Source organism: Austrofundulus limnaeus, unplaced genomic scaffold, assembly GCF_001266775.1.
Source record: "Austrofundulus limnaeus strain Quisiro unplaced genomic scaffold, Austrofundulus_limnaeus-1.0 Scaffold48, whole genome shotgun sequence".
NCBI classification, from domain to species: Eukaryota; Metazoa; Chordata; class Actinopteri; order Cyprinodontiformes; family Rivulidae; genus Austrofundulus; species Austrofundulus limnaeus.
Genome location: NW_013952450.1, coordinates 306,811 through 321,214, shown reverse-complemented (window position 1 = coordinate 321,214; position 14,404 = coordinate 306,811). Strand labels below are relative to the sequence as shown.

Below are 14,404 nucleotides of genomic sequence, written 5' to 3'. Positions count from 1 at the left end.
TGTGTGTGTGTGTGTGTGTGTGTGTGTGTGTGTGTGTGTGTGTGTGTGTGTGTGTGTGTTTGCTTGTTCCATGTAGCAACTTATGGGGTAGTTATCCGGCCTCAATTTGGAATGTTATCCTATAAATTTTAGTTTTAGGAGCAAGTTTGGCCTTCAAACATCGAGCGATCCCAACTCTAACAGCCGTATCACATTTCTGCACTGTCTGCAAAATCTGAATATCAATAGTGTTTGCAAAACAACCAGCTGTCCTTTTCTTGAAATTCCTGCAGAAACTCAGTAAACTTTCCTAAATGGAAGAGATGTGTCATTTGCTGGAGGGAATTATATTGTTATTAGTCTAAAATTTGAAGTTTAATCCATGTCCTGTTCTTTTGAAGAATTTGGCGTCAGTCCATACAAAGAAGAGTGATATACAGTATTGTGACATTAGAGAAAAAAGCAAATATCATGCCCAATTTGATTTATTTCTACTTTTATGGTATTTTACAGTGTGTTATCACACAACACTAACCCGTTCATATGGTTCAGCTTAGAAATGTTTWGAYGGCAGAACTCTTATCAGTCTATGCATCCTCTCCATCTCTGTCTGCRCTAAGATGTCTGACTGTAGGATTGACATGAAGCAGCTTAAGTGGAGCACCGCCAGGCAGGGGAATCCACTGTAATCCTCCTAAACCAGTCTTATACCAGTAGAAACAAGTGGCATTCTAATGTAATGGATGTGAAATCAAAATGACCTGAAATGTTATTAAAATATTATTTTAGTAATTTAGTAATGCTTTTTTATTTCTGTGTGCACTGAAATCCCATCAGTAATTGTGAGAATGCTGATTCAGCATTCACTCTATTGTTTTCTGTTTTGTACTTTTCTATCTGCATTTTGCAATCTAGCCACTTTATTTGTGCTATTTAGCTGTTTATACTGTATATCAAAACATTCAGCTCATGTAGGAGATAGGTCACTTTGGTTTTTGTTTATGACTGTTATACTGATTTACAAATATTTTCCTCGTAGAAATACATTGAATTTTCTCTAATTCCCTCAAAAACTTTGTTCTTTTTAAAATCTGTCCCAACAAATTTGTTGTTTTTTTCTTCTTATGCTACTGTAACTTTCAGCTAGCTTTATGCTACTTTTAGTTAGCAATTTGCAGACTTTAGCAATTTTTTTAAGCTGGGATTCTGTTACTTTTTAGCTAACACTTTCTACCTTTTAGCTTCTAGCTTGTGGTTTGTTTGTTTTTTGCTACTTTTATTTTTGCAGCTACTTATTTTTATCCACTTTACGTTTATTTAGATGGGTAATCTCATTCAGGCTCATTTATAAGAGAGACCTGGAACACAAACACAAGACACCAAGGTACATAAGTCATAAAACATTATCTTGACATTTAAACAGGGTTGAAACAGAGTTAACTGGGTTGTTAGCTTGCTCTTCTGCTACAATTAACTAAAGTTTTGAATTTTTTAACTTTTAACCTGCATTTTAATAGCTGGGCTTTGTGCAGCATTTTAATTGTTGTAGCTTTTAGCTAATGATATGCTTCTCCTAGCTTTAACAGTACAGTTTTAGCTTACCAATTGAGTTTTAGCTAAGCAATCAACACATCTGTAGTTTACTAAGATTCCACATGACATATGCGTCAAACATTTTGGGACTAATTGATCCCTCTAATATTTTACGTGTGTATGAGAGCATTATTTCGAAATACTTCAGTGGAAAGCTGAAGCCAAAATGGTGTGATATAGCTAGTTGTTTCTTAAGAAATCTTTGGATTGATAAAGCCAGTTTTCGCTCTGTAGCTTATTTTCTGTACCGACTTGGACATTTGAATTAGTGACTATCAAAAAAAAATCCTGATTAAAGTCGAAGGAGGCATGTTTGGTATAAAATATTTGAAGAATTTATAGAATTTGAATTAATTTTTTTGTTTTAGATTAGATGCAATTTGCCGAACAGGAGAATATGTAGTTTGTCAGGTAGTAGTGGGGGTAGATGGGAGTGTATGGACTTGATTTAGTTACAGTGGATATAAGAAAAGTGAGCTTTGTTGTCTGTTCTTGCTCCATGTTAACCTCCAATGGCTGTTTCCACCATGCCTGTCTCTATCCCATCTAATAACTGTTCACACTCTGTTTGAAACACAAACACACTCCACTGGTGCTCTCTCTTACGGCCTGTCAGTCTGTACGAACCCGTTAGCATGCGATCGCACTCGCCAACCCTTATTCTAATGGTGTGCAGGGCTTTTTTTTTCTGTCTGTAATCAGTGTGAAGGTGGCAATTGGAACGAAGTCCATTTTCAGCTCGACTTTTTGTTAGAGAATAGCAGGATTTCCCTGTAAGTGAGGAAATCGTCCCATTTCCCTTTTCAGTCATTCAAAGAGTGCTGACCAAGCATTCCACATAAAGAGTGTATCACATATTCCATTATGCTGATCCACATTCCTGCACGGATATAAAATCTGGAAATTTAGCTTCAGACAAACACTGTGAATGAACGTTGTGCTCACTTGTTGGTCTTTTGGGGAAATTCATGAAGTCTAGAATTCGCAGGGTTTTGCAAGGCGGTCTCTGTCCCCGGGGCTCCAGCGTTAGCCATCCCACTTCATTATTTTAAGCAGACTTCAAAGACGGCCTTTATGCAGCAGCCTGTGGCAAAGTGGGTTTCTTCTGTCTCATTTCTGCTCCCCGCGCTCAATCTATGGATGGAAAGACAAATGCATGGCTGTATGTTCGTCCATGTGCTGGACACATGGTGAGTGGCCGTGTGYGCGTCCAGTTAACCTAATGCAACCCAGGGAGCACAATACACCATGGCTGAGTGGGATTCAACAAAGTGGAAGACCCTTAACCCCCTTTCATTTTCTCCTGTTTTTTTATGCCACAGTCCACCCTGCTAGCCTGTTAATCTGGTTAGCTTCCCTCTAATGATGGTAAAATCTCATTAATATGCTTCGCAGCCAGGCCCAGTTACCAGTGGGGACGAAGGTAATCAAATCTCCGAGGACTAACCTAGAGCTGAACCCCAAGAACTGCTCCGTTGCACTGGACTGAGGCAACCCACTGTCTGGAGGCTTGATAATAGCCAGTGGGCTTCCTTTTGTGTGAGTGTTTCTTGGTCTTGTTGTCTTTGAAGTGGTGATGTTAGCCAGGCTATCTCCTGTCAGTACTGCAGCGCAGGGCAGTTCATCACCAGGACAGATTTCATTGCAGTCTCRTGCATATTTGTCCATTTAAGTCTTGCCCCGCTCTAATTGCTTATGGCTGCGATGGCTCGACTTCAGACTAAGTGCACTTGCGGCTCGCCGTGCATGCAAAGTGAATTTAAAGAGGCGCGTAACAAAAGCCTCACACTTGAACTTAATTAAATCACCAATACTTTGGCTCAGAGTCGAGGAACGCTTTGGTAGTTGGAGCTATTAGGGTGTGTGGGTTCGTCTTACACAGGCATGGACTCGCAACACAATATTTACAAGTGAATTGAGAGAAAATACAAAAGTAATTTGATCTATGGGTGTTTTTGGATTAGTCATGAGACAAGCATGTCATTTAAATGTGGGCAGTAAGTGAGGAGATGGTGTTAAATAATGAATAATAGCAAAAAAGATTTTTGATTTTTTTTTCTTGCCAAAATTATGTTCAGTGGCCAGGCAGGACTTTATTTGATTTGACCTTAACTGTTGAAACACTAGTGTGTTTTCATCTCTGTTGTTTTATGCTCTTTGCTTTTCATTACCATTCCTGGGACTGGTCTGACAACATGCCAGGCTGTACCACTGGATTAATGCTTCGTGTTTCACTTTCCCACCTTACCAATAGATTATTTTTAACAAAAACCTTCTCTTGTTTTTTTCCTGCATTGCTGGTTTTGGTGCTTGAATCATTTAAAGGAATATTCTCCATTATTACTGTCCAGTTTTGGACAAATGGTTGTTATTCTCACCGTTTGACCTATTTGTTTCTAAGGTTGTTGTTTTTTTTTAGCTCTGGCCTCAACATTGCCAGATGCATATTTCCAGTGCTGAAATGTTGCAAGGATATCAAGGGAAGCTCTCCAGGCAAAAGTGAGTCACTTCTGTCAGTATTTGTGCATATGATTTTTTTTTTCTGTGAACTACACAATAGGCAGGCTTGTATGATGGTTAGTGTTGATCAGAAGAGTTTGGCCTGGGGAGAGCTGCTGAAGGCCTAAAAAGCTCTGTCCTCTCTGCCTCTGTCTTTCTGTCTACAGGCCCGCTATTGTTTTGCTCCATGCCTCAGCTTGACAGGGCTCCAGAAGCTAGCCATTGTATTTAATTACAGGTCGTTGGCCCCCACACAGACTCTTGTCCTTGTGTCCTAGATTTCCATGGGTGCTCTCATTAGGAGAGTGTGCATTCTGTGGGTTTATGCTTTCTGATAATGGCTGTGAAAGCCTATAGTCTTGGTCTAGATCTTGGCTTAAATTCCATTTCTGTGTATAGTTTGTTGGCTTATCTGTCTTTCTTTTTTCTTATTTTTATTACAATTTTAACATGAGGAGCTCTACTGTCATTCTAATCATCACAGCTCTGTAATCAGTCCACAACAACAGAGACAGAAGAGTGAGGAGAACTGAATGGATTTTTGCTAATGAGAAAATATGCCATGTTACGTAAGGGTCGCCCTGTTTAAGCTTAATTTGCTTGACATGAGTGTAGTGACTGCATCGCGCAGTAGCACGAGCAACAATGGCTCATAATGACATCGACATAATGGCGATAAGCAGCAAATTTTCCCTGCCGTGTCCACAATGTGCACGTTTTCTCACGTTTGCTATGAATGAATCCTCGTGTGCAAAATCAACTTCTAGTTCTTTTACCTGGAAAAATAAATGTCTGATTTGACTATTTAAAACGCATAGCTACATCATCTAAAAAACTCCCCCACTTTACTCTTCAAGCTGAAGAAAATGACAAGATGATTTTTTTAAATAGCATGTCTATAAATCATCTGCATGAACAAGGCTAAACCAGGTATCTGTTACATGAGTTTTATGGTAGTTTAGAACAAGTTTATCTGACACAAGAAACCCAGCTGTTTATTGGCCTAGTTTGGAGTACAGTTACTGTTTTATTTTGTTCCAGGAATCTTTGAATTATGTTGTCATCAGTTTGCTTCTTTTGTTGTTGTTTTTTCCAAGTAATTTTTATCTGAGCAGAGACAAAACCCAAACACATTTAGTAAAACTTTTCAATGTGTGTGCGTAAAGGGCAAACACTTCATTGTTGTTTATTTTTGTTAGGTGTGCTGCTGAAGGTTTAATGAGTCTCTGTTCTGTCATAAAAGGACTGTTTAACCTTACAATAAACTTTCCCTGTGAAAAACTCAAGGACTTTTTATGTTGGATGTGAATTATTGCATTGTTTAGAAATGAATCGAAGTGGCATAAATGTGTTGATTCATCCTTGTTTATGTGAATTCTTTGTTCTTGTAGCAGCAAGCTTGGATTGCTAAGATTTTGTTTTTTCATTAAATGTACTGTACATAGTTTTACTTTAAACATCACAAGCAAAGGTATTTGATACCCATGTCTTACCACATGTACAAAGGTTGAAGGTTTTCATCCTGGTTAGACATGATTGCAAAAGCAACATAAAAGTCAGAGTCTTGCATTCCTTGAATGAATGCATATTATTTGCTGCCTTTCATGCCAGCATTTTACACTAAGAATATCTTGACAGAAATTAAGATGTTGTGGCCGTCTGATTTGGTCAAACGTTATAAATAACTTAATGCGTAATCTTGTGCAAAACTGCAAGATGTCACGCTCAAATTATGAGTTGTGAATGACTCTTAGCTATTGACACATCGACATTTTAGCTAAATGTATGTAGAATTGACTGTTATAGACGGAGTGGCACATAAGCAGTGCGCAGGTACGCATGCGCGGTCAAAAAAGGAAAAAGCGCACCAGATGTAACGTCATAAATCTCCCTTGCGTACCTAAGATTGTACCTGATTGTCTGTCAAAACAACAGCTAGCAGGGCTCTAGAGTGCGACCAGTTTGGTCACAAATGCAACCTGATTTCTCAAAATAATAAAAATAAAAAAGAATCCAGCGGCACTGGTGTGAATGGATCGTTGTTTGGTGYGCCACAGCGGGACCCTGACATAAGGATTAAACGGACACTGCCTTCAACAAATCAGACAAAGTCCAGAGCCGTTTTGTCCAATCAGAGCAGAGCAGGGCGGGACTTTCAGTGAGAGCAAGTTTGGTTGAAGCAGGGGGCCGGCTCGACTCGAGCTGCTGCAGCGATTAGTCCATACATCTCCTCCTCCGCTCCTCCTGAACTTTGCTCCTGAACTACCAGAGACTTTGGTCTGTAAAACCTAACTTTATATTAAATATATGTTCAGAATGTTGTTATTGAACAGATCTGTCCAACTCTGTGTGAGTGACTAAACTCTCCTCCTGAGAGACTGCTGTATGAGCGCGTCGCTGCGCGCGCAGGCTATCTGTGAGATTCACTGAATTCTTCTAATTAAACCACATTAACTAACAGAACATTTGTTTGCCCCATATTAAAGCAAAGATGATTCTCTGTTTAACACCCCAGTCAAAAACATTATATATATTAAAAATTAAAAACAACTTGCCATGTTCTCTAGGTGGGTTTTAAATGTTAATTTATCATAAAGATCCACAAATTTCATTCACAAATTTATCAAAAAACAAGGTTCTTGATTTGCTAAACTTATTTATATTTAGGACCATACTGTGACACAGCTGCTCTGGGATAAATGTAATTTATTAAATGATCAAATATGAAGAATAAATAATTACATGAGCTGAAACCATCTAAATAGTATTATCTTTTTGAATAAAATAGTCTTTGCTAACAAATAAAACATTTGTATGTTTTAAGTTATTTTACTTCGTGCAAAAGACAGATATKTGCTGCTTGGWCTGGAGAGTGTGGAAAGCTGGTTTAACCAAGGCTGAAGATGCWGAAGRTCAAACTACAGGAGCTGTCCATCCGAGGGACATSTTAGTCTAAAAGGCATTTAACCATGAAATGTTCAGTTTATGRTGTTTATATGACATACACCCAGCCCCTCGGCCAATTAGGTAGTTTACAAAATTTATGCGGAGTAAAAGAATAAAATAAAAACTCTGTGGACTGATTTGGCATGATGTCCTGAGACGTTGCAGCTGATAGGAGTCATAAAACAGAACAGGGGGACGTTAGATGCCCTGACACCCCTCTAGATAAATGTGTTAAATGAGTGAAGGAAAATATGAGCACCAAGCAACAACCCTAGGTTCTCCCCTGAGAACCAGACCAAAAATTTTATGTGCAACCCTGGTTGTAGATATTCTTGCATTGACTAATGTTTATTCACTGTGGTGGCTAGGGCTGGGTATCGATTCAGATTTCCCAAATCGATTCACAGGGACTCGATTCGAGTCACGATTCAGGACAGTTCACGATTCAGTTTGATTGATTTTTAAATTAATGAAGGATGTCATGCAGTAACACATTTACTTTGACATAGAAGACATTCTCAAAGGAACTAATTCTGTAAATAGTAGAAACTAATTACAACTTGGTGCATTGGCAAAATTATAAACGTTAAGGGCAAACTTGTAAATTGGAGTTTAATATTGAAACAAAACTTTCTCAAATTTCAAAGGGTTTAAACTAAAAAGGAATTGCAAGAGAAAGTGTTGTTGGATACATTAGTTTTTTAAGAAACTAAGAATAATTTTCTTGATCATTAAGAACTGATGGAAAAAGTTTACAGGAGAAAAGGTAGGATAAGTGTATACTTCTGCCCACTCTTTTGAGCGTATGAAAACTGTACATTTGTAATGTTTCTGTTAGCTTCTGCTCAATAAGAATTAACAAGAAGAAAGAAAGAAAAAAAGTACTTCAGCTAAAACATTCCATCACTGTGAATTACATTAAGTTGTTTCTAAAATTTATAAATAATACTGGTAACAAAACTAAACGATTTTATTAGACTGTCATCTTTCACACATTTATACATGCTGAGGAGAACAGTTTCAGTCAGATGTTTACATACCATAGTAGTTTTGGTTTGAGCCGCTCGAAGATTCGTTTCCTGCTACCGCATCCGAGCGCAAATCTTCGCAAATAAAAGTTGTCATGGCCTCTGTTATCTTTAAGTTCAGCTAAGAATCAGCTGTAATGTTAGTGATTCCTTTGTTTCTTTTGTTTTGGGAGCTAATGTTAGCGCTGACCGTCAACTGGCTGTAAACCTACGGCAAGCCAGGAGTGACACACAGCATGGAAACGCGCAGAATCGATCTCATGACTTATGAATCGATTTTCCCCAAATTTGAACGAGAATCGATCCAGATAGATTAAATCGATTTTTTAACCCAGCCCTAGTGGTGGCCATCTTGAGTTGAATTGACTGCAAGTTTTATCAACCGTAAATATAAATTTCACAAATATTTTGTTAAAATCCATCCAATGGATTATAAAATACTATATTTTGCTAACAGACAGGCAGAGTTGACTTTTAATAGTTAATGGTAAGATTTGAAACAAAGATAGATCAGCATATGTTTTGGGGTATTAAACTCAGCTATTACCGCACCAAATTGTACCTCATTGCCAGTCAAAAATGACTACAGTTACAAACATCTTTTTAAATTAAGGTCCGTTGGCTGTAGCAACCATCTTGATTTGGTTAAATAAAAAAATAAGTTGTACATGCAAGGACTGTTTTTGTACCACCCTAAATCCACCCTGATCCAAGATCAACATCAGAATTCTCCATTGGATGTTATGGACTTTTTCGGTCAAAGAGATGAAGTCCTCGCTCTTTGGATGTGATTTTTAATTGATTTAAAGGCTGTTTTGTAACAGATGATATTGAGGTCAAAGTCCAACACGTATTACATGAAGACAGGTTACATCCCCATAATCCCTACCCATATGTTGTTTGCTTTGTCAGTGTAACCTCCACCAGACCAAGATGGAGCGTATTTAACCTTCTATGTGCTGAATGTATAAATGATAAACACGGTTTGGGATGGATACAACTCGAGGCTCACCTCACTTGCTCTGAAGGAGTCTGGTGCTGTGTATGATTGATCCTATAGTCAATGGAAGCACCCGTATCCAAAAGAAATGCTGAATTTTTAACAGTGAGGCAGAATTTCAGGTCTTGTATCAAAGGAGAAAACCAGTCTTTGAAGCCCTGTGCAGCCGCCTTGCTGTAGCACACGTACACACAAATACGTCATCGGAGGTATAAATTCTAGTGCTGCATTTGTTGTTGCTTGGATGAGTTTAGTGTTTGTGTTGATAAAAGACATATTAGGAAATCTTTCCTGTGGCTGATTTTATAGCTCACGATAAGGAAGCTGTACTTGTTTCTTTTAATCTGTTATTTTTTGTATGGCACGTGGCTTGAAGTGCTGATTTTTATTGGATGTAGTTAGGCGTATCTGCTTGCCCTGGGTTGCCTAATGTTTTTGTGGATGTGTGTACTCGTGAGATTGTGTTTATCCCGCTGGTATTGATTAATGCTGAGCGTCTGTCAGGGCTCCATCTGATAGCGTTTGCTAACCCGCTCCTGTTGCTCTCTCCTTTCTGCAGCAATAGAAACCCAGAGTACCAGCTCAGAGGAGATAGTGCCAAGCCCACCCTCGCCTCCCCCGCCGCCCCGCGTCTACAAACCCTGCTTTGTGTGCCAGGACAAGTCCTCAGGGTACCACTATGGTGTCAGCGCCTGTGAAGGCTGCAAGGTAAGACTCCCGGCCTTCCTCTGAATCTGCCAAGCAAGCAACATTTTCATCAGTCTTGTAACCTTCCTGTGATCTGCACTGGAGGAAAATAAAACATATTCACAGAGTTGAGTGATGTCAATAGAATCCTAGTTGGTTTTTTTTTTTTTTTTTTTTTTTTTTTTTTTTTTTTTTTTTTTTGTAGTTTTATTAACTTTCCTGTGAGGATTGTTTTCTTTCAGAATTTAATGCTAGAGTTCGATTTAGAAAATAGAGTTGTTTTTTGTGAAAATTGATGGACTACAATTCTCACACAATTAGTTTTGGTAATTTTTTAAATAACTTGGGCAGCTTATGGTGGCCTCTGTCAACACTCATCCAGTATAATAATAGATCACTTGTAGGATGCACATGCCTTCCAGCACAGACAGTATATACAATTTTGTGCCGTTTTTTTAAACTTCTTGGATGTTGTTGCGCCTCATATCAGCTTTGCTGACTTGTCCACATTGACTGTCTATATTATCAATGCACTCCTGTTGTACAGGTGCTGAAGAGGCCTCAAAACCCCCATCTGCTCTGTTATCAGTTGATAGTTGCCGTGCGTGCATACATGTTCTCTTGTTAGTGTGAACACAGACTTCTTTATCTCGCTGTTTCCAGGGCAAAGAAGCCAGAGTTGTGTAAGCTCAGAGCAGGATGAGGAGGAGGGATCTGTTATATCTAATGAAATGTTACCAGCAAATTCAAACTGAATGTCTTTGGGATGGCAGTGTGTCAGGAACCAATCCTATCTTTATTTTTATCGGTGCTCAAAGTTGGCCAGTAGTTGCCGGCAAGCGGTACCAGCACTTCAAAGGTTTTGTTTTTAGCTTATTGTCACTTTTATAGCATACCTCCCTAAAATATGCAGGTATGCAAGTATACAGATTTCAGTTTCATTAATTGTCCTCTACAACCAAATCTTCTACATTATAAATTTGGATTGTTGCAGTTAGAAAACTACATTTGTTGTAATGAAATTTAAGTAGTGGTCATACTTTGAGCACTGGTAATTGCTAAAATTTGTTATTGGGTTTCAATGATCAACACTTGCTGCAGAGTCACTTTTAGAAAAGTGACAGTGATGTCAGCAAGATGTAGAGATGCAGAAGTAAACAACGAACATAAATACAAGTAGGAACACAGGTAAAAGGATTTAAAGCTGGGAGAGTCTGCAAGGAGTGACATGGAGATGAAAGGGAAAATTGAGATTTGGGAGCAAGAAGGGTGGGAAAGTGGGGACAGTTTGGGCAGAAGATTTAGGTTGACGGGCTGAACTCATAATTCGGACCAGGGTGTCGTAAAGATGCCTTGACGCCCAGCAAGCTAAATGTGTGGAAGAGAATAACTTATGGCACTTTAATGATTCACATAACTTTGCAAATTGCAATGCACGAGTCAGCAAATAAAGCAATCAAACGTTATTGCTGCAGCCCTTTATAAACATTCAATACACTTTAGATAAATGAGATGGAAAATACATCAAAGTGTCATCAGTAAATGTACGTACTGTAAATCGTTCATAATAGTGATAAGGAGAAATGAACTCTAAATCTGAGAGTCTGATTGTTTGATATTATTTGACCATATCTCTGTAAAAYATATTTTTTTGGAAATGGGAAAATAGTGCGTAATGTTATAAGACAAACAGGTGTTTTGGTGAATCAAAACTGCAAATTAGTTGCATTTGTCTTAACTTTATTTGTTTTCGTAGTAATGGGTACCCTGCTACGTTTAAATGATTGAATTGGTATTTTTATGAGGTTATTTGCTGGGATTTACACTTTACACCTAAGGCTATTAGTTGTCAAAAAGAGGCAACTATTGCAAGCGTATCATAATTGTAGACTTTTTTTGTGTTTGCAGCTTCTCCATGTGCCTTTTAACATTGCACGACATTTCTTTTGTTGTTATGTTGTTTCGTTTTTATGAAACAAACAGGACAAAATGTTGACTTTGGTAGGTTTTTAAATACAACTTCTTCTGATAATTTGTTTTGTGTAAGTGTGTGACCACTTCGTTAAGCAGATCAGTACAAATCTTAAGCAGTTTTTGAGTTAAAAATGCTACATTTTTGTGTATACACAGAATATAGGAGATATTTTAAATAAACTATAAAAAGAAGAGGGGGGAAAAATCTTCCAGTTCAGCTTGTTCTCTACCTGTGAGCCAACTTCCTTCCCACTCAATATCTGCAGTGCTAATTTAAAAAATTCAGGATGCCTTTACCGTATCTCTGACTTCAGAAGGGATGACTCGGTATAGCATGCTCAATAATTCACGACTACAGGCATGCGAATGTATATAGTGTCTCATCTGAGACTGGGGTAAGTTTGGGGTGAGCGGCGTCGGATTTGCTGCAGCATGCCAAACTACAAAGGCATTTCCTGGGGGCTGCAGTGAACCGGGGAAGCACGGGGTGCATGTGGAGCTCTGCTGCTTTGGAGACAGCTCGTTCGCTCGCTGTTGAAGTTCTGCCGCTCGCACATACTTATGAGGAAGGCAGTTCTTTTCGCCTGCAGATATTAACACTTAAGCGTTAAATATGCATGCCCGCCCCCTCGTGTTTATGTTTTTATCTTGAAGGCATGACAGCATGGAGGTTCCTGGTATTCCCTGCAGTGCAACAATAAAAAAGGAAAAAACATTTCCAAAAAAATTCCTGTTGACGCTTCACGCCCGGATGCCCCCTGTTTGATATGTCATAAAAGACGTTAAACGTAACGTTTTTTATTTTAMAAAAGGTGTGGTTTAATGTTGTAGCTGCCTGGTATGAATGTGTGTGATGGGCACAGAAGCATTCACACATGCGAGGTCACAGTAGGAGGCTGGGAATGCACTCTTAATCTGGAAACAGYGTGAAAGTCATGTAAGACAGGATTGCTGTGCTTCGCTGCGAACACGACGGCCCCGCACTCCCCCCTCCTCACCCGCACACAACCCTCATAATTGCACCAGGCTCATAACTCACAGGTACTCATCGCTAAGATGAGGAGCACATGACAAATGTAACCACAAATGTGTTGTTACAGCCGTCTCTCCAGCCCCACGCTCCTCGCCGCTCTCATCTCCCGTGATCTCCGCAGGGTGGCTGACAGGCCCGCTGAGGGCTCTTGTCGCCGGTTGGATTAAGCGCTGATACAAAAAGAGGCTTAAGGGCTGCAGGAAGCAATGACTCCCAAAAAGAAAAAAGAAGGAAAAAAAAGAAGAGAAGAAGAAAGAGAAGGGCGGGGAGAAGTGACGGGCCCACGAGCCGGCAGCGGCGCCCAATCAGGACAAGGGGGCACCTGCGCCCTGCGTAGTCGCGAGGGAGCGGGTCAATCCCCCTGTGACATCCAGGTCAGGGTCAGGGCACTGTCGGATCAAAGCGGAGATGATACACACAAAGAGCACAGACTAATCCTTTCGCATCTGCGGCCACGAATAAAATCAAAACTACGAGCCTACAGCTTCACTGTGTTGTTTACTTCGGCCATTTGTCTGGGCTTGAAATAATGCAAGAAAGTCTAAATTCGCTTTAAAAAAAGTGAACTTTTTCTGTTTTCACAAGTGTTTTCGTGGTTATATAAAAAGTATTTCAGACATGGATGAAATGGAACTGTCTTGTATAATTATTACTTCACAGTTTTATTGCCTTTATTAAACTTATTTTTATGCTTCATCTGAAGTCTGCTTCCACTCCTGCGCCGGTGGATGGCAAATATGAGAGGAGGCTGGTGATCCAGGAAGGACAAATTGCAGGCTTATGTCCACCAGCCATCTGTCGGCTAGCAGAGCTAATCCACCGGCGCTGGATGGGATGGGGCTCCCTCCCTCCTTATCTAATAGTTCCCATCCACCGTCCGGCCCACCAGAACATCATCCCCAGCCTTCACATCCACACTGACACTGACCTGGACTGCATTTGTCCACATCGCTGCTCGCTGAGCACTCATCCAGTCGTGCCTGATTTGCATTAACCATTATTTTTATCTTTTTCAACACACATGGGAGGTTGAGGCGACGGAACCACAGACATTAAGTTTTATAGATTTTTATCCTTAATTAAGAGATTAAGGATAATATAAGTTGAAATGTCGTTTTCTCAGACTTGGACAGGATTCTTAATGTCTCCTTGATTCCAATCCGAGGCAAATTGTTTGTTTTTTAACTTTTTGAGCTTCAGTTGCAGTTATTGGACAAAAAAAGCAAAATTGTTACTGCATAATGTGTTTGTCAGCATCAGTGCRGGTGATATACTTTGCTCTACAACAGGGCTATTCAACTAAATTATTACAAATTATAGACCAATATCATTGTTACCACAGTTTTCAAAAATTTTGGAAAAGTTGTTTGTCACCAGGTTAGATCAATTTATTGATAAACAACATATATTAAGTAAAAATCAATATGGTTTCAGAGCTAATCATTCAACATCAATGGCTCTTATGGACCTGATTGAAAACATAACAACAGCTGTTGATCAAAGGAAATACTGTGTCAGTGTTTTTATAGATTTAAAGAAAGCATTTGATACCATAGATCACAGTATTCTCCTGGAAAAATTAAACAAATATGGTATAAGAGGTCCTGCACTACAGTGGGTATCAAGTTACTTAACAGATAGGAAACATCCATCCATCCATCCATC

The 14,404-nt window shown here is 39.3% G+C and overlaps 1 protein-coding gene across 1 annotated transcript in view; it reads left to right on the top strand.

Annotated features, from left to right (window-relative positions):
* Positions 1–14,404, top strand: part of raraa (retinoic acid receptor, alpha a) — a 59,599-nt gene that overhangs the window by 26,262 nt on the left and 18,933 nt on the right. The window contains exon 2 of the mRNA XM_014008119.1: positions 9,605–9,753. Within this exon, the coding sequence (XP_013863573.1) occupies positions 9,605–9,753 (149 nt within the window). The remainder of the gene's footprint in view (positions 1–9,604; positions 9,754–14,404) is intronic.